General features: G+C 37.8%; 1 protein-coding gene across 3 annotated transcripts in view; it reads right to left on the reverse strand.

The window, feature by feature from the left end:
• Positions 1-213: 213 nt before the first annotated feature.
• Positions 214-20,752, reverse strand: part of ctdp1 (CTD (carboxy-terminal domain, RNA polymerase II, polypeptide A) phosphatase, subunit 1) — a 44,365-nt gene continuing 23,826 nt past the window's right edge. The window contains exons 10-13 of one of the 3 annotated variants that reach the window (XM_027006698.2): positions 15,452-15,682; positions 10,412-10,568; positions 6,478-6,692; positions 214-527 (exon numbers count right to left, since the gene is read on the reverse strand). In XM_027006698.2, coding sequence (XP_026862499.2) covers positions 338-527; positions 6,478-6,692; positions 10,412-10,568; positions 15,452-15,682 — 793 coding nt within the window. In that variant the 3' untranslated portion in view covers positions 214-337. The other 2 variants (XM_027006700.2, XM_027006699.2) reach the window with 2 other exon arrangements.

Here is a 20,752-nt window from a genome sequence, read left to right on the forward strand (position 1 = left end):
TTCATGGAAAAATATAGCTGCTGGCCAAAAAAGGCCTTTTCTCACTCTTTGGCATTCGTGACCAAATGTTTTTTTTAATTCCATTTTTATACATTTATATGAAATTTGTATAGACAAAAGTCAAACAAAAAATGTAACCCTTCAAATATCTTTTAGCCCCCACTAAAACATTTATATACAAATCCACCTATCCCCCCCCCCAACCCCTTTTTCTGCGTACAATCATGCACACACATACATCTATACATTTATTCATATAGCTGAGGTACCATGTGTGAGCAAAGGCAGCATGAACCATGATAAATATTGCTCCTGTAGATGTAGATCCACTCCCAGGTCAAATGAAGTCATTTAACTCTGCCTCTAAAGCAGCAGCCATCTCATCTGCTTCTGAGCTGCTGCCTCCCTCATCCTCATTCGAGTCCTTGCTAGACTGCCTAGACAAGTCTTCATGTTGGTTAAAGTTGTCATCAGCAGCTTCATCATCATCATTTTCCTTAGCCTCCTCGAGTTTTCTCTTGCGGCTCCTATAGAACACAAAACGGACATTAGTGATGGTAGGAGTGAAGGAAAACATGTTGATTTGTTAAGATACACAGCAAAGGTTGCAAATGTTACGTATTGCAGTCTCGTTTTTGTAGCAGTGTTCAGCCGTAGACAGCTTTGCCACTAGTGAGGTTCATGTCAAGTCTCCTTCTGCGTATGACAACCTTATAACCTGTCTATATCTAGAGAACTGTTGTTGTATTGCCCCTAGCATCTCAAGAGAGTCATCAGATTTGCACCAAGTGTCACAATATAAGTACTGGTGAGGTCAAAACCACAAAAGCAGTGTCTGAGTCAAGACTGAGACCGGCACACATCAAGTCCGAGTCAAGACCAAGTCTTTTAGGGTGCATTCAGACTTTGTGGCTTTGGTTTGATTAAAATGAACCCTGGTACGATTGCTGTTAGTGTGGTTCATTAGAACAAGTGAGAACACTACCTTTGGAACTCTGGTGCACACCATATAAGCAGACCGAGACCCAAGTCGGTCTCGTTTCGCTTCCAAACGAACTCTGGTGTGGATCGCTTGAAGCATGAACACAGTACAGGCTAAAGGCACCAGACGGACCAATCGCTGGACGTGATGTCACCCCTAAATATCACGTGAAAGAACAGAGTGGTGGTAGCAAAAATGAGAGCAAATGTGAAGCGATGAGGAGGTAAAATGCCTTATTAACATTTGGCTAAACTCCCATATCTCTACTATACTGAATTACTAAATGCACAAAACTACCCACAAATTTAAAATGGACTTCCTACAGCAGAGGAATTCCTCACCCTGTTTTGCCTTCATAATGCATTTTTGCCAGCTCTTCCTGAGTTTTCAACCGGTAAAACTACCACCCCCTACATACACACAACCCACAAGCACATTTATCCCAGTGTAGAGCATTGTTCTAGTTCGGTTGGCATTATCGTAATTATTGTCACAAAATACATGTCATAAAAGGTGTTCAGTCAGGATGGGACATATCCATATGACTTTTGTTTACATCTTTAGGTTGCATGGTAAACGTCAATGCGATCGCTAAGAGTACCAGGACGAAAAAACAAGGTGTCATTTCCTGCTTTGGTCCAGACCAACCGAACTACAAATATAATCACAAACTTAGTACTCACGTCTGAGTCAAGACTGAGACCAGAAGTGGGCAAGACTGAAACAAATTTTTTTTCTCCAGAAAATAAAAATAAAATATATAAAATTAAAAAATTTACTTTTACTTTATAATTCATTGTACATTCATCGTACATTTTATAAATATTATTAATAAACAGTGTTATATTTAATCACATATTTTGTAAAATACACATTAAATAATAAGAAATAAATAAGTCTTATTATGATTGCATTATAATCCTAGTCAAACTAAGGCATTGCACCTTCTCAAAAACCTATTTAGTAGTCACCACAAAGTCAACTAAATACAACCATTTTTAGTATTAAATAAAAAAACATTCAATCTTCCCTCAAACAAAAACTACTCATTTAAACCATCATGGAAGGGAACAAATTGATCATTAGCCTGCAGGAAACAAACATTTGAGCTGCATAGTCACTAGGCAAATTGTCTCCGTCAGTGAATGAATATTCAAAAACAAACTATCAAACATTAAAAAACAAAAATAAAAACAAAACTGACGAGAGGCAGCAGTAACCACCTTGCACCAGTGTACCATGACTGACTGTTTTAAACAGCTTGAGCTGAGCTGTATAATAAAATGACAAATATCCCAAACCATCATTATTATTATTATTATTATTATTATTATTATTATTATTATTAACAATAATAGCAACAACAACAATAATAAATGCAGTTATATATTATATATTATATACAGTTATATATGCCACTGCACACTGGATATAGTGACTTGTATTGATGTATGGCAGCTTTCAACTTAATGTCATATTGAGACCGCAGAAAGTCATAATAGATGACTCCAATAGACGGTGTACGACTTTTGCGTGACTGTATACAAGGTATATATATTATTATCTATGTATGTGTGTGTGTGTGTATGTGTGTGTGTGTGTACACACACACACACACACACACACCTATATACAAGATATATATTTTTCGTTATAGTCACACACAGTCCATAACATGGTATTTTCCAAAACATTTAAAATATAATTTCAAGCCTAATTTTATATTTAAAATATAATGCAACAAAGCTGGAAGGAAAACTCCAAAAGCCCTTTCCCTGTATGTTCTGTACATTGTATCTGATTGTTGAAATTTGCTTTACTGGCATTATGTTACTATAATGTCAGCTAAATATTCTCCTTCTCTCTTGCTCTCAGTTTAACTTTATACATCTCAGCCAATGAATCTGTACCACTGGATGGATTTTTGAGCAGCAGACCACTCTTAAGCCAGGAGTGACATAGAAACTCCAGCAACACTGGTGTGCCTGCTTGTTCAGTAGTGGTCCAGGATCAATCATTGGGTTGCCAAGCGTGATGAGCAGACCAGGAATTTGACTAATATACAAAGTCATGTACAAACACAAAACATGCTTTCATTCTGACATTAATTCTTATTTCAGATATATTGTTTATAGGTGTGTTTATTAATCAATGCAGTACTAACAAGAAAAGTAAGCCCATACAAGATTCAGTAGATTGTTAGGATTGTAAGACTGTTTCCTTACAGGAATAACATCCCATGAGCAAATGTTAATAGACACACACCTTCATAGAATAACTTGATATTTGCATTTTTGAGTGTTTGATCTCATTTACTTCAAGTACTAAAATCTACACTAAAAACTTCACTTATCTTACTAAAAACCAAAACTTACATGTCATATTTCTGTCACACACATGCAATATATTTCAACATAGCTAGCCTATTTTGAATGATTTTAGACAAATCATTCAAAACACAGCCTGAACATATAGCTACAGGCCTACACTATGAAATATTATGATTCACAACAAGTACTTTCATAATGTCTGACACTGGGAAGCCTCATGACATCATCCCAATTTCTCCTTTTCTTGACACTAGCCATACATTTGGTACCGTAGTCATGTGGTACTGCAGCTTGAAAAGCTTTTCCTATGATAGCTACCCAGTAATTTGTAGTCTTTTGCAGTTTTTAGTGCAGGCATACCATTTACATTTTAGATTTGAAGCATTTCATGGACCTGGACAGTCATATACACACTGATGTTAGGCAGAAATTCTCCACAAAGTGACACTACTGGCACTAGTAATGTGCGTGTTGGCACAAGCAGGAGGTTATATGTTTTTAATTTAACAATGTATATAATAGAAATTTTACACCTTGCTAGTACCAGGCTGGACACCCCTTTTGCCTTCAGAACTGCCTTAATTATCCGTGGCATAGATTCAGCAAGGTGACTTTGATCCATATTGACACGATGGCATCATGCAGTTGCTGCACATCCATGATGTGAATCTCACATTCCACCATATCGCAAAAGTGTTCTTTTGGATTGAGGTCTGGTGACTCTGGATGCCATTTGAGTACAGTGAACTTGAAATTGTTATGCTCAAGAAACCAGTCTGAGATTACTTGGGCTGCGTGACATGGTGTGTTATCCTGCTGGAAGTAGCCATGAGAAGATGGGTACACTGTCATCGGCAATACTCAGGTAGGCTATGGTGTTTAAATGATTCTCAATTGGTATTAAAGGGCCCAAAGTGTTCCAAGAAAATACACATAATAATATAAAAAATATTCCCCCATACCATTACACCGCCACGACCAGCCTGAAAGGTTGATATAAGGCAGGACAAGGTATTTTTGCCCAGAGAGCTGCCACTAACTGGATATTTTCTCTTTTCCATATATTCTCTGTAAACCCTAGATATGGTTGTGTGTGAAAGTCCTAGCAGAGCAACATTTTCTGAAATACTCAGACCGGCCCAACTAGAATCACTAACCATGCCACGTTCAGTCACTTAAACCACTTTTCTTACCCTTTCTGATGCTCGGTTTGAACTTCAGCAGGTCGTGTTGACCATATCTACATGCCTAAATGCATTGAGTTGCTGCCATGTAATTCACTGATTAGATATTTGTGTTAACGAGCAGTTGAACAGGTTTACCTAATAAAGTGGCTGGTGAGTGTACATTATTAAATATTCTTAATAAGCATATCCCATATACACCTCCATATCTGCTGTTAAATGATCATTCTAATGCTCATTTAAATTGTGGTACAAGGAGAATTTGGTTGGATGGCTTTACTGCCACAAAGAAAATACTTTTATATAGGCAGTAGAAAAAAGAGCATGAAACAAGAACGCATGAAACAAAATTATGACAGGTTTTTGATAGTATGTACACCATAAGACCATTTGGAACTAACAAACTGGACAAACGCAGCATATTGCTCCCTTAGACAACATTAAACATGAAGAATCTGAAAGACGAATGGGATATGAAAAGTATTTTTGTGTGCATGTGTCTGAAATTATTAAGGCCCACAAAGACCCTCTGTCACTAGAGAGCTGCTATAGACATCTCCATGACAACCCCAGCTTTGACACGTGTACCATGCTGTTTTAATTTCCTCAAAGATCACTACACATCACACTGATGATTACACACCATGAAAGACAAGTCCTTCCTAAATTGCACCAGTAATTTCAGTTAGAGAAAATGTGCTTCCATTCCTGCCCTCTATTTCTTTCTTGCAGCAATAACTCCATATATTCTTATATGGAGTTTAGTTGTCGTAGATAAATCAACTTACCAAGGGTGCTTTGGGATGTAGCTATAAATCTTTTAAAATGTGGAAACTTTTATAAGATGAGAGAAATTTTCTCCAGACCACAATATGGTCAAAAAGCTTACATTTAAGCTTAAATTTAATTAATCACATTGGATGACCAGCCTATCGCTGTGGTAGAAAATACAGGCTTTCCTCGTCTTGTGGAGTTTGTTGAGCAACAGCACGTCATACCCTCTCAACACTACATTTCAGACTTGGTTTTACCGACACTTTACAACAAGGTTTGCAATCACTTACGAGGTCTTTTATCATATGTGACTGCTTTTAGCTTTACCACAGATATTTGGAGTTCTGATTTTTCCCTGATATCATTACTTAGTCTCACAGCACACTGGATTGACTCCATTTTTTTTATTTGAAGCGTGTGGTATTGCATGTAAAGCAGTTCTGTGGGTCTCATGGAGCAGAGCATGTAAAACAAGCAGTCAAAGAGATGTTCAACACTTGGGGAAAAAGACAAGCAACAGCTCCATGTCATTTTGTAGGACAATGCAAGAAATATGAAAAAAGCAATGGATGATTGTCAAGCATATACATTGGGTTGATTTTAATAACTAATGTACTTAAAGTGTGCACTGTGCAATAGTATTATCTAGGAAACTATAAGTTGAACATACTCAATTTTAAATGACTCGGATCGGTATCAGGGCAAAAACAAAAAAATGATTAAAACATCTCTACCCATAACCAAATCCAAAACGTTTTGTAATAGGCTAAAATGGATGGGTTCTGCACAAACAAGCAGTCAGCAATGATTTAACATTAACTTTATCCTCACATTTTTTCATATCATTAATGGTATTCACGCTTGGCATTAAATCTCCACACACAGTGTAGTAATTTACAGTGCTAAGTCACTCATAATAACTACTGAAGTTTCTGTCCATGCTAACTGATCTTTGGAAGAAGATGAATCTAGGACATAATGACAGCGTGGCCTGATTGTGCCTCATCTCTAGAAAACTGACAGCATCACTTTGAAACCCATTTCATCTCTACAACAAAAAACACATCCAATAAAACACTAACCTACACTAAAGTGGTTAATGTCACAGAATTTTAAATAAGAGAATAATCTTATACAAATCAGGAGAAACAAGTCAAACAAAATTACTTCCTGACTTCTACTAAAAAGACAACTGCAGGTACAGTACCTTTGCATGGTTCCAGTCAGACTGCTTTCTTCACTGGATGGCATCAGGATTGTACCCTGAACAAAAGTGCTCAGGGCCTGTTGGTGATCTGTTTTGGCACTCTGCTTACTGGTCTGTGTTTTTTCCTGTTCTTGTTCCTCCTCTTCATCCATTCTCTCTTCCTTCCCTTGTTCCTCATTCTCATTATCACTCTCCTCTCCAAGAATATCATCCACCTGCCAAAGAAAACAATGTATAAATGATATATGTAGAAAGCTCCACTATTTGAAAACATATCACATGGAATCTGGGCCAGGTTTTAGTTGTTAATATTCAGAATTCAAAACATTGCTGTCAACAGCCACAGCTGAGGAGTAGGACAAACATGAAATCATAGGATTGTTATTTTTTCTTTGAGTGAAAAACAAACAGCCAAGTTGATATTGCCTGAACACAGGGAGGAAAAATTTTATTAATTTGAAGGAAGGGAAAGTCACTCATAATTCAGAATTTCGCTTACTTGCACATTTTGTACCCAGTTCAACAGAAGTGTTCCCAGAAAAATAAATTCTACACATGTATGTATCCTTTTTAAAAAAACTTTTCTTCTCCCCACAGTAACTTCATCAAACCTGAACATAATAACAAGAAAACATGCATACTTGTGTTGTTGAATGACAAGCCAGCTTATTTTGAACTCCAAAGAAAACAATTTGAATGGATGTAGTAATACTATTTCGCAACTTTTTCAAAGAACACCATATTGCTTGCGCAGCTGATGGAGGCTATCTGTTTAAAACATCTGGTTTCTCTTTTACTTCTTCGCATGTTACTGGTCTGTGTGTGTATGTATATATATATATATATATATATATATATATATATATATATATATATATATAGAAAGAGAGAGAGAGAGAGAAAGACAGATGGCAGTGTTATCGACCCATCCATATTAAAGATATTTATAGCTGTCTACTTTTGTAATCTTTCATCCTGGTGGCATTATAAAGGGAACAATTCTCCACAACATAGGCACATAGACCAAAGTAGTGCTCTGCAACGGCTGAAATGAAAGACTGTAGTGGGTGCTGAATAGGGATCACAAAAACAGTTTGGTCTCATATCTTTGTTGTTCATCTATGGATAGGTAAGGGAAGCCACCAATTACAATGTAAAATATGCTCGAGACTAGGGAAAGTTGAAAAGGCAGTCGAAAGTAATGGAAGAACAGATGGAACGTTACAGAAAAAAAACACTTTTTGGGAAATTTGATTCCCAAAATGTAACTAAACAGAAAACAAAAATATATATTGATCAAATTTGAAAATTATAGTTTACAATATAATCTTGAACCATCTTAAAACATAGGTCTAATTTTACATGTGCACTTTGGAGATTTATACATTCAAACTTAATGACAATAGGTTCTGATACTTATACTTATATTCTAATACTCATACTTATACTCATACTTATATTCAACCTATTTACTTACTTAGTTTATTTAGCATCTTTATTTTTTTTAAACAACCCAAAAGTCCTTTCCACAATCAGTCGGTTGACAAACCTCTCACCCCATACCTTATTAAAACTCAATGACAAATGTGACATATTTGCCAAATTTTTTGATTATAAAATACTTTCCATTAGGGACACCTTTGCAAATGAAAGAAGCAAATAAAAGAGCTGAAATAACATGATTTCAAGAAAGTCAGACTGAAATGCAGGCCAGTCTGACTGAAATGGACAACAGAATGAATGGTGCAGCAGTTTGTCAAAAGAACTGAAACTGCTAAAAGAAGCTAAATGACCTGGAAAATTGACAGGTGTTGCAACCAGAGGTCTTGGAAGCAGCAACCGTCAGTTTTGGTTTTTTACTCATTTCTGAAACTTTTGCTTGGTGCCAAAAACTTTGGCTAATGGCACTGAAGTACCTTAAATAAACAATAAATGCAGCCAAGTTGCAGAATGTTTTGCCACTCAGTCTGACTGAGGGAGTATTCTGAAGTAAAAGTGACATTAATGCATACCCTCTAGAGACGCAACCGTTCTTCAAGTGCTCCAAATAACGCAGTAGTGTTCAAAATAGACCAAGCATTAGTATGATGACTTCAGTATAATAAGGAATTGCAACCAAAAAATCTTAGCAAATCCATGAGAGGACTGGAGTTGTCAGCTGAATGCTTACAGTGAATTAAGTGCCACAAAATATTTTCAGCTTATTTTTGTTGCTTACTTCTCTAAGCAAAGACAACAAAGTCAGTTGCCTTTTTTCTTCTATTTCCAAACCTGGCCATTAGCTAGCCCTCCAAATATGTGAGCACATTTACGTTTTTGGCATTTAGCACACTTATCCAGAGCGACTTAACAAAAGTGCTTTGCCATTGACTATGACATCATATTATGTATCCTAGAGCCAGTACAGCAGGTTAGAGTTCAAGATACCATTGAATTAGAATACTGTTGAAATACAGGGATCAGTGTAGATGCCTAGAAGTGCAAAACACATATAAGCTCCATCTTAGACTATGACGTGTAATAACAAACTATCAAATTACAAATAATCAAACTAAACTGAGTGAACCTGATTACACTAGGAATGGAGTTACCAAAGAAAATGAGCTAGATGGAGTTTTGGAATGGAGGTTACATACAAATAAGTATTACTAATAAAACATCACTTATTAATATTACTTATTTTATTTTATTTAAAAAAAAAAATACCACAGAGGTGCTGGAAACAAGTTCTGGAATACAGATACTCTGAATATGAGAGGCACCGGCTCCATCGTGCAATACAAAATATGGTTTCTGCCTCAAAAATCTAAATTCTGCATGTCATTGTGCTGTTTCTTAAACCTGGACGAAGGCATAAGGTTCAACACGATGTTAATGAGAAAATTACCGATTAGGCTAATTAATATAGTAGTGACACTGATCACTACGCAGCTATAGCAAATGCCACAACAGTCCACAAACCAATTTGGAGAAAAGACTGATGGATGGGAGCGTATCGTTCTGGAGATATCCTAGTCATGTAACATGCGCACTGTGATGTGCTGTATTGGGTGGAGTTTTAGTTGTTGAAGGTGGCTTGGAAAGAGCAACACTACAACAGCATTATGTTCACATGAAAAATTACATTTTCTATTCTTCAAAGGGATGCTATACATATTTGCATGCCAGCTCACATGGGGTGTGGCAGGTAAAACTGTGCAACTTGACAGCTCTCTGCTTATCTCCTTTCACAATGACCTACTACCAATGACCACCAGGCTAGGCACAGCTAATGTTGAACATGACTCTAAAGCCAACCAAACTAGAACAATGTTCTACGTTGGACTAAATGTGCTTGTGGATTGTGTGTATACGAACATGGTAGTTTTACCAGTTAAAAACGCAGGAAGAGTTGATGAATTGCATTAAGAAGGCAAAACATCATGAGGAATTACTCCGCTATACATGGACATTTTTTTCAGTACAATAAAGATATATTTGTTGAACCAAATGGTAGTGAAGGATTTTATGTTTTATGAGCAGGAGAGTCAAATTGAATAAAACTGCAGTGCAGTCTGGATCAAATTGGTAGTCAGAAGTACAGCATTTAATATGCAACCTGATTCTGTGAATTTTACCTATGAGAAAATGCTGAACACATCATAGCTGAGGCAAACTCTGGGGTTGGGTATTAAATAGCACCTTAGGTCTGTAACAATTCTTGGAAACAATATCAGATAAATCATTTCCCATAGCTCTTTTTACAGATTTCTAAAAGACAGTCAATTAATATTTTCCTCCTTTGCGATGTCCTGTGTCTATCTGATTTTATAAATGTGCTGCTGCCACACATCGGCTGACTGGATAATTACATGAATGAGCAAGTGTTCCTGAAAATTCCCATTGAATGTATATTTGTGATGTACATAAGGGTTGAATGGCCATCAGTTCTTACCTCTTTGTCCATGCTTTCTAGGTCCTCTTTGCAGAGTGTGTAGAGGGGCATGGTTTCAGACATGCTTGGCTGTCGTTTTCTGCGTGAGGGCCCAGGTTGTTCAAGATCTTGATCTGTGCCATCAATCTCCCCTTGCAGCTGACATCCCAGTCCTAACCTAAATGCAGAAACAGTCAACAAAACTTTTCATCTGGCAAGACAAGATGAATAGTTGCATTCCAATCAGAGATAATACCCATGAAAATGGACTATCCTTTAGAATTGTTTTCCCTTAGTGTTAATAGATTAATAGAGAAATTTATTTTTATAAAATGGGGTAAATTATCTGTGAAAAACAATTATCAGTAGTGTAGTGAAGATAAACCACAATTTATTCCCCTGATGAAACTGTGACCTGGTAAGGGTGAGCTTTCTCTCACCCATGGGTAAGGGACAGGACCCAGGACCCTTCTGGTGCATAGATGCTAAGCAATAAAGCCATAAACGGCCTAGCTTATCACGCTGGCCTGGCTTTCTGTCCATTACCCTTCTACATAGGTGCTATAAAATCCACAGATTGGAATGCGTGTAGTTCATGCCAGCCTGGTTATACTTCAAGGAACTATGACCATAAATTCCATCAGACTAATACCCTTACCAAGACAAACAACTTTTCACATCCCACAGAAATATGTTCACAGATATACATGTCTCTCTTTCCCACAGATTCACAGTAACAACTTGCCATTTCACCCTCTGAAATCTCAGGCGATTTTCTCTGTTTTAACATATTTTTTAAAAAAAATCACTTTAAGGGTATTTATAGCATGATAGCCATATGTTTCATATCAAAATGTTCAGAATGAGCGCAGCTCTCTTCCCCAGGGGCTATCATTTGACCTAAGGCTCTGCATAAAGAAATAATATGGCCCTAAAGCTGAAAATATGATATCAACTTCAAAAACTGCATATCTCATTTGAAAACATACTTTTACTCATGTGAACTAATTCTTTTGGTAGTGACCCAACACAAATGTAGAGCAAGTACTACTGAAATGTGTAATACACATCTAAAATGACATTTTGTATAATCATTTATTGAGTAAAAGTGTGATCTGTCACACCATTTTTTTCCAAATCTTAGAGGGACAGAGATGAAATGTGATTGAACAATGACTATATTAGATATCAAGCCTCAGAGAATATCAAAATATCAAGCTTTATGTGTGCAAGTGAAAAATGAGCATTATAACTATAATCAAAAATATGACAAAAGACAAAAGATTCAGTTGCACAGAACAGAACTTGGTATGTCCAAAACATCCATATACTATACTAGTTTTCACACAAACGTTTACTAACGGACAGTCAGTTTTTTCAAACAAAAGTCATGAATTCTGTATTAGAATTCCAGTTCACAAATTTTGCACAGTAAGAGCATTTAGCTTACTAGCTAGCAGCACAACATTTTAGCTAGGTAGCTAAAACGATGCCAACTGAATAAGGAAGGAAATGTTTTAAATTTCAATGGTAAATCCTTAGGGATTTCATGATTATTTATTGGTTAGTTTCACACAGATCGACACACAAAATCAATCACACTGTGAATACATGGATAAGACATGACTGACATACGAACACGCGAATCATACAGTGAGACGCAGATGATGTGCATCTTAACCTCTTAACCTATAACCTCTATATATCCTCTCTTAGGGTCTTTATTTTTTACTATTGACGAAATTAAAATGGCACATTCCACAAATTTAGGAAATGTCTGAAACATATTTGTACACAGTCTTATTGCAAAGATATTAATAAAAACAAAGAAACTTTGAAGGAGACACTCCACCGTGCCTGTTGACAACATTGGGTTAAACTGGAGTCCCACTGCTTTGGAACGGCCTGCCCACGAGGGCCTATGACTCTCTGTCCGAGCCAGCTCCAAAGGTCAAATCCCTCAGTCCGAGAATTCTGGTCTTTTCACGGCCATTGGTCTTCGTTGCTCGTGTACTGTCGATCCAGCAATGCTGGGAAAGGACACTCTCTGCGGCTTGATGAAAGACCCACTCTCTTATTGCGACACCCCGGCAGCTCGAAGGTAGATGGGACTTTCGCTCCCTCTTTCTCTCCGTGCCATGCAGGCAGATTCAATAGAACACACTCTCCCTCTGTGCCCTCCCCGGATCTACATGGTCGAGCGCCAGTGAGCCATAAGAACTGGCATTTCACTTTTTCACAGAGGGGGATTGGACTGGGTGTTAAATACCTTTTCTTAATAAGTAAATAAAATGTCTATCACACTGAACTTGGTTCTCTCAGGGCTTTTTTAAATGCATAATTAGATCTTGATTTAAGATGTAATGTCATTCAGCATTTTAAATGCACTTTAGGGCAGAAATACCAACATGGGGCAAACAATCTAGAGTCATTACATTTACATGCAGGCCAACCTAAAGACAAGTGTTACTTTGGAAAAGTTAGGGTAAATACACTGACATGCAATCAAGGCTTGAAAAAGCAACATATGTTCCCTTCATGTTAACATCTTAATAAGCAAATCTCTGGTAAAAAATAAAAAAATCTGAGAAATGAGACCAGTGATGCAATTATAGCAGGTTTTTATACAACCTTTTTGGAGATTAAAAAGGAATACCAGCACACAAAATATTATGCAAGAATGATGACATTTATTAATATGTTAGAGCATAAATCTTATTTTTCAAACTTCAAGTTATAACTATGCATAGCCACAAATGACTAGTTTAAAAAAAACTAACAAAAAAAATGTAATCTTTGATATTCAGCTAGAATTATCCAACAATGATGACAAGCAAAACTTCAGATCTATACGTGCTGCTGCTCTGCATTTTCATCTGCATTCCATATTATTTGCATGACAAATTCTTGAACAGTTGTATTTTTTGCAATCAGATGTGTTCCCTTTCCATGGTCTCTCTCTCCCTCACACTCTCTCTCTCTCCCTCACACTCTCTCTCTCTCCCTCACACTCTCTCTCTCTCCCTCACTCTCTCTCTCTCCCTCTCTCTCTCTCACACTCTCTCTCTCTCTCTCACACTCTCTCTCTCTCTCACACTCTCTCTCTCTCTCACACTCTCACTCTCACACTCTCTCACTCTCACACTCTCTCACTCTCTCATATTTTATATACATCTCTCAAATAACTTCTAGTCAGAGTTTATTTTCCCCACATGTTCAAGCTACTTTGAAACAGTGGAGATATATTGACATCACATACATATTTAGCCATGACTGGACTCATGGGTGAGGATGCTTTGTTTGCTGCATGCACAATTTTGGCTCACAAATAATTGTACTTATTTGTACTTAATCAAACAATAAAATAGGAAACAAAAAGTTCTCATTACACTATTACAGGAAAAGAGTATAAAGATATTAGTTCTCCATGATTTTGTGTACTGGAATTCCCCTTTATAGTATTCTTTTATTTTATAGGAAAAATAAACAGGGTGTACAAGACACACAAAGGGAACTTCATATACTGCATTTTCCAACCCAGATTTCATGTATTCATAAGTGTCTTTACCTCAACTGCTCCTGGGTACCAACAATTGTCTGTAGGTAGGCCTACCTGTAAATGTAAGAGAAAATATGATGGTTATAAGGCAGTTAAGTCATATTTCCAATATAATTACCCAAATAAAATGGTGGCACTCACAGACACACAATTCCAGAGAAACAGGATGTTTCAGACAGAGGTCCATCAGCTGTGCAAGTAAAGTGCTTCTGAATTAGTAGTAGGAGGAGACACACACAGTCACACGCACATGCCTACATACACACATACATCTGATGAAGGACCCAATTTCATTGCTGCTATAGCAACTGACAATACAAACAGATGTCATTATCGCAGTGTCCATTAGTATTAAAATGCCATTTCACTTCTCTGACTCTTGAGAAGCATGTCTTACAAAAACATCAGACATACTTGTCAAAAGTGAGATAAATTATCATTCAAATAAAGGCTGTGGTACTGTTGCCCGCAACTACTCCGTCATCACCCATCCCTCTTCATGCATGACTATGGGAGTTGTCTACTGTATTACTTGTAAGAGATCAGCTTTATATTGGAGAAACCAAAAGAAGGCTTGCTGATCGATTTGTTGTACACCTGGAAAAACTGTGTGTTCTTAGACGAATCAAGGTTCATATTGCATAAACTGGATGGACGTTGGCATAAACGTTGCCAAACACATAAGAACTACCTTCAACTTTAAGCCAAACACAGGACAGTGCTGGCAGGATACAAATCTGTGGGATGTTTTCCTGGTATGATTTAGGACCACTAACTAATACCACTGCATGAGTCTCTGAATGTCAACTGGTACTTGTCAATCCTAGCAGATCTTGTGCCTACTATGTTGCCTGACCTCAATCCAGTGATGCACAAATTGGGAGCCCTTAGATCATCATTAGGTTCACCATGCTGACCAACAACTACACAATCTGAGGGATGTCAGTGCTATGCTGCAGTTGGAATGGGCATCAGTGCCACCAGATACTTTCCATCATCTAATACAGTCACATACACACACAAACCTGATTCTGCACCCATGTCCACGCTGGCATACTAAAAGGAATCGCTTCATAGTATCGAATATTCTTAAAATACAGTCCATCCATCAACACAAAATGTTTAGAACCAGTATAACTACCTCAATATTCAACAAGTGGAACTCCCTTAGCTGAAAATGTAGAGAGCTCACCTGCTTTGCATGGTCACCCACTGAGTGAGGGAGGGCAATGCACAAAACAACAGAACACTGGTGTGGTTTTCCCCATACCATATCTATAGCTTTCACTGAGAGACTTTCATCTCAAACGTCTTTTGCATTTCCAGTGGTTACATAGTTTTCATTGCTTATTGCTTCGAAGAGAACTACAGTGGAGATTAATTCTAACAGAAGATTTTATTTAACTAAAGAGGAGGTACAGCTCAATAACAGATATATTAGACATTTATAAATGTAGTGACGAAATAGTGACGAACCAGAATATAAAAGGGTAAAAAAATACCTGAAGTTTAAATGTGCTTCAGGTGTAGGTGCTTTCACAACCATTTTGTGGGGATGTAGGTAGGAAGGGTGGCAAGGTGCCTGAAAACTCCTGCGAATCAACTTCCCAGTTACAGGATCATATGTGCGAACCTCCGGCACCAGTGTGAATTTGGGCTGAACGGGAGCATGGTGGATCACAGCTGATGAGAACACTTCTTGAATATCAGAAAATGTTGATGGGCTGTTACACCTACAGAAAAACCAACAAACCACAAAACACTGAGTTGTACATCATATAAACTTTGCAGTACATCAACCTCATACATGCAATACATTCAATAAAGCTGATAAATGAAATAAGTTTAGGAAACCAAGAAATAAATGTTTGAAGCCCATATGTAAGAAAAAAATACTAAAAAACTTACTAAAACATCTTAAGTTTAAAAGGAGTTGTCACAGGTGTAGTATATGATGAATAAAAGAACAAGAGAGAAGGAAATGCATGTCTACAACTGAAGCGTTTAATGAAATGAACAAAAATGAAACTAAACATTAAAGTGCACTAATGCAAAGAAAAGAGCCAACATAACATTGATGACTGACATCGGACATACTAAACAGCCTCAAATACTGACAACATAATGACAATAACCCCCAGGTGGTTTGGTTACTAATATCCAATACACCCCAGCTCAGACATGTGACAAGGTAAACAGAAATAACACTGGACAAAATATTTTTACAAAAGGCATGTTTGAGATAAAATTAGCCAATTTTAATTAAGTTGAAGGTGCTGAGCACAAATTTGACAATAGAAATGCTAACACGGCTACCATTTCTTAGAAATTCACAGTGTTTTTATGCATTTATGAAATAACACATACTGTAACAGAAGTCCCGTCTATTTGCGACTTTGCTTTGCCTGTCGTTTGTGAACCTGCTCAGGATCATCTCTGACTAGCATCCACCAGTAATCAGCCAACATAGAAGTGGACCACTTCCCCTGGTATCTTATCTCAAATGCTGAAATGTCCTGATGAAAGCGTTCGCCATGTTCAGCGCTTACCATGCCACAGCATTCAGAGAAAAATTCCTGAATGGGAATGAAGGTAATGGATCTTTAAGGACATTGTCGATCCAAGTTTGTGATACATTGACAACATGTCTTTAAACAGTTCCTTGCAGTTTCCAACCCTGACATTCCCGAGGAAGTTAGCTGACACCAAACGAAATGCATCCCAAGCCTTTTTCTCGTCACCCTTAAGCAGGTAGTCAAACTTCTCGTCTATGAAGAGTTGACTGATCTGAGGACCCACAAAAATTTCCTCTTTAATTTTTGCTTTGCTGATCTGAGGGAATTTCTCAAACAGGTATTTAAATGCTGATCCATTCTGATCCATGGCTTTTACCAAGTTCTTCATCAAACCAAGTTTGATGTGTAGGGGTGGTAGAAGTATTTTGTCTGGTTCTGCCAGTGCTGAATGCTACACATTCCTCTCTCCAATCTTCAGAGACTTCCTCTGGGGCCACTCTTTCTTCAAACGTGCTCTGCTGTCCCATTCACATAGGAACCAGCAGTACTTTGTATAGCCCAGCTGCAGACCCATCAACAGAGCTTAAGGTCAGAACAGATATGCCAGCCATACTTGCTGTATTCAAGACAATCCAGCAGCTGCTTCATTTTGTCATACGTCTCTTTCATATCCACAGCGTGTCCGACTGGAATAGGTGGAAGACGACTTCCATAATGAAGCAATACTGCCTTGAGACTCATTTTTGAAGTCTATAAACAATCGCCATTCTTGTGGGACATGTTGGATTCCGAGGGCATTCAACAAGCCGCTGATGTCAGAGCAGAACACAAGCTTATCTACCTTTCCGAAGAAAGGCTCTAACTGCAGATGCCGCTTTCGATACAATGTCCCTCGTACATTTACCTGAAGAAGATTCCATTGCTGAAGTCTTGAGCCTAGTAATTGGACAGCTCCAGATCACGAACGAGATCGTTCAGTTCTTCCTGCATTATTCTGTGTGGCACAGATGATGCACCTTGACTGAAGTCAAGATCAGTTTCCTGATGATCATCTGACATCGAAGGTCCAGGAAACTCAGGAGTCATTTCGTCTCCATCGCCATCATCTGAAGGATCATCAGAAACTTCTGTCGGAGGTTCGGGAACAGGAAGTCCTTCGCCATGCGGAATAGGTCGGCTAGCAGAAGGTATATTTGGATACGCTATTGCCCACTTCTTCTTTGTAATGCCTCCAGAAACAAGAGGCACCATGCAGAAGTAGCAGCCAGTTATGTGATTGCTGGGCTCCCTCCAAACCATCAGAACGGCAAAAGGGCATCAACTTTCTTTTTCCATTCATCCACTGTGACGTCACATACAACAACATATGTGTGGAGCCCTGGACTTGTCCTGGTCACCGATCTTGCACCCGAAATACAGATGATATGCCTTCTTCACTTTTGCATTTGAAGCAATATCCTTCATCTGATTTACAAAAGTCACATGCCGACAAATGTAACAAAAATTGTCCGCAATATTGATACAATTACGAGGCATTGATACTTGTTGACGGACACTATCTGAATCACTTCAGTAGTGTTTATAACGCAGCTGGAATTACATTTAACCTAACGCAGCTGAACTGACATCTAACATGACATTTAGCACAAGAAGTAACAGAAATAAATCGCTCATCCTATGGTGTTTTGCTTTATATATCTCGATATTGCGTAATCCTACGTCAGATAGTGATGCAATAGACCTTCCTGGGTATGATCATCATGATCTGATACAATATGATGCATTATTTCTCTGTATTTTGAAATAATAAAAAAGTTCATCTTATAGATGTACCTAATACAGTGTCTATTATGGATCACATAGAGTTATCGTTAAAACGAGAGCCAATAACAAATTTTCATGGTTATATCCGTGTTTAGGATGTTGAAATCATTAAGAATTGCACCTTATTAACTCAGAACCATTTCTGTTGTTGTCCAGTGTAATACAGTGTAATACAAAAGTTCACGTGTGCTACAAGTTGCCAGTAAATATCAGCAAGGAGGGGGTGGTACTATGACAGAATGCACTTGTAGTTGCAAGAAAAGTAATGAACCCTTTGGAATTACCTAGATTTCTGCATTTGTTTATGTCTATTGAGCACATTCAGTAATCATCCATTCTGCAGGCTGGAAAATAAGATTTACACAATGTTGAGAAATTTTGGACAATAAAATGTGTTTCAGTTCAACAACAGATTTCTCCAGGCCAAGCCAAAGCATCTTGATAGTATACAGACTCCTGACCTTAATCCTGTCTTGCTGAATCACACATCTCTTCATTTTGAGATCATGGACTGCTGCCAATACATTCTCCTGTAAAATGTTTTAATATACTTTTAAATTGACTGCTGTTGTGATTTAGGGATATACTGCACTTAGTTCTTTAAATGATGCTTATGTTTAGATGTGAATATGGCTAGGAGGTATTTTGTTCACAAATTATTTAAAGATTATGTTTTTTGTTTAAGCTTTAAAGCTAAATAGTTATAGCAGTAAGGAGGCTTAAAATGGGTACTAGAATACTGATCACTGATTTCCAAATCCCATAATTTAGGGTTTCCCCCTACATATAGCCAGGTTTTATATGCACAATTGTAAGAAGAATCTGTTCTAGAAGAAAGACAATTTTTTGTGACAGGTGTACAACCTCACTGGGACCATGTAAAAAAGAATAAGCTTACATATTCAAACTTGTGTACAATTTTTCAAACCATAGCAAAACTTTATATTTAGTGTAATATTAGGTGGTAGGTGAAAAATTGTACCCAAGGAATAAGATCTCTAGAGAAAAAGAAAAACTGCAGATGCTGCTGATGACGCAAAGACCTGTTTTCAAACTCTACATTCATTAGTTTACCCATGTTATATCCTGTATAGAATCCATTACCAAAGTATTTTTTCACGTAGCTAGCTAGAAAGCATGGGCTTTAGCCTCAGCTTCCCTTTCTACATCAAGAGGAGAGTCATTAGTATTTTATTGCAATTTGAGTAACTCCACCCATGGCTAGAGAATTTCCTTTGGGAAGGTGCATGATTTTTCTTCTAACATGCATTGCACTCACTATCATTATCTTGAAACTAAGAGCTAAGCATAGGAACTCCTCTGTTGTTGGCTGCAAAAGCCAGCACAAAATGTCACATTGGCTCTCACTCATTCCTTTAACTATGTCTGCTAACGACTTTTTCATGGCTGATTTTCCAAACTGGGTCAATACAACACAGGCAACAAAACATTTCCGAAAAGAGAAATCAATCCTAACGGTGTAAAGCTAAATTGTAGATGAGGGAAGTGCACGTGGATTTTTTTCACTGTTTAGCACGTTTTACTGCTAACATCTTAGGTAAACATAGTACGTGTAATTTTCTACATTTACATTTAAGGCATTTTCTAGAAAATGATTCACATTATTTGGGTCACTTGCTGCAGGACCCACAAAAACATTATGGCTATTAGTTTTTTTAGCTGACTTAACAACACAAAGTTCAGCTTAACAGCTGAAAGATGTGAATGCAGCACTATAGACAATCAATACTGTGACCGTCACTAAAACCAACCAGCTGATATACGCTACAGTAACAGCAACACTTAAGATGCTTGACATCAAGGAGCCGTCTCCTCCACGGAGAATGAGGTTGGAGGCCAAGTTGGAGGCAACATGGAGAGAAGTCAACCAACTATTAGAAATGTGGAAAGGCATGGTGAAAGTACCTGAGAAGTACACCAAGCTGTCCATACCTGAGGCCTTGGAGACTGCCAAGCAAAGAATAACAGTTCTGGATGCCTGACTGAAGAGGCAGACAAGAGAAGTAGAGAATAAACAGCATGAGAATAACCAGCAGGATGCAAGATGCTAATCGGCAGATAATACATGAAACGCCATAACCAAGTGGCTGGCTTAATATACAAAAACACCTGTGCAGAGTACAGACTGGAAGCTCCAATGTCAAAGGGGGATATTCCCCCAAAGATGACTGAGAATGACCACGCCAAGATCCTGTGGGACTTCCAGATACAGACAGACAATGATGGCGGCTAACCAACCAAACGCAGCCGTGGTGGATAAACAGCAGAAGAGGATCATAGTGATGGAGGTAGCCATAGAAACATCGGGAACAAGGAACACTAAAAGCTTGAGAAATACCAAGCACTGAGAGAAGAGCTGAAAAATATGTGCAAGGTGAAGGGAACAGTGGTTCCAGTAGTAATCAGAGCAATAGAGGCTCTGAGCCCAAACTAGGAGAATGG

This window comes from Electrophorus electricus, chromosome 4 (genome assembly GCF_013358815.1).
Source record: "Electrophorus electricus isolate fEleEle1 chromosome 4, fEleEle1.pri, whole genome shotgun sequence".
Classification (NCBI taxonomy): domain Eukaryota; kingdom Metazoa; phylum Chordata; class Actinopteri; order Gymnotiformes; family Gymnotidae; genus Electrophorus; species Electrophorus electricus.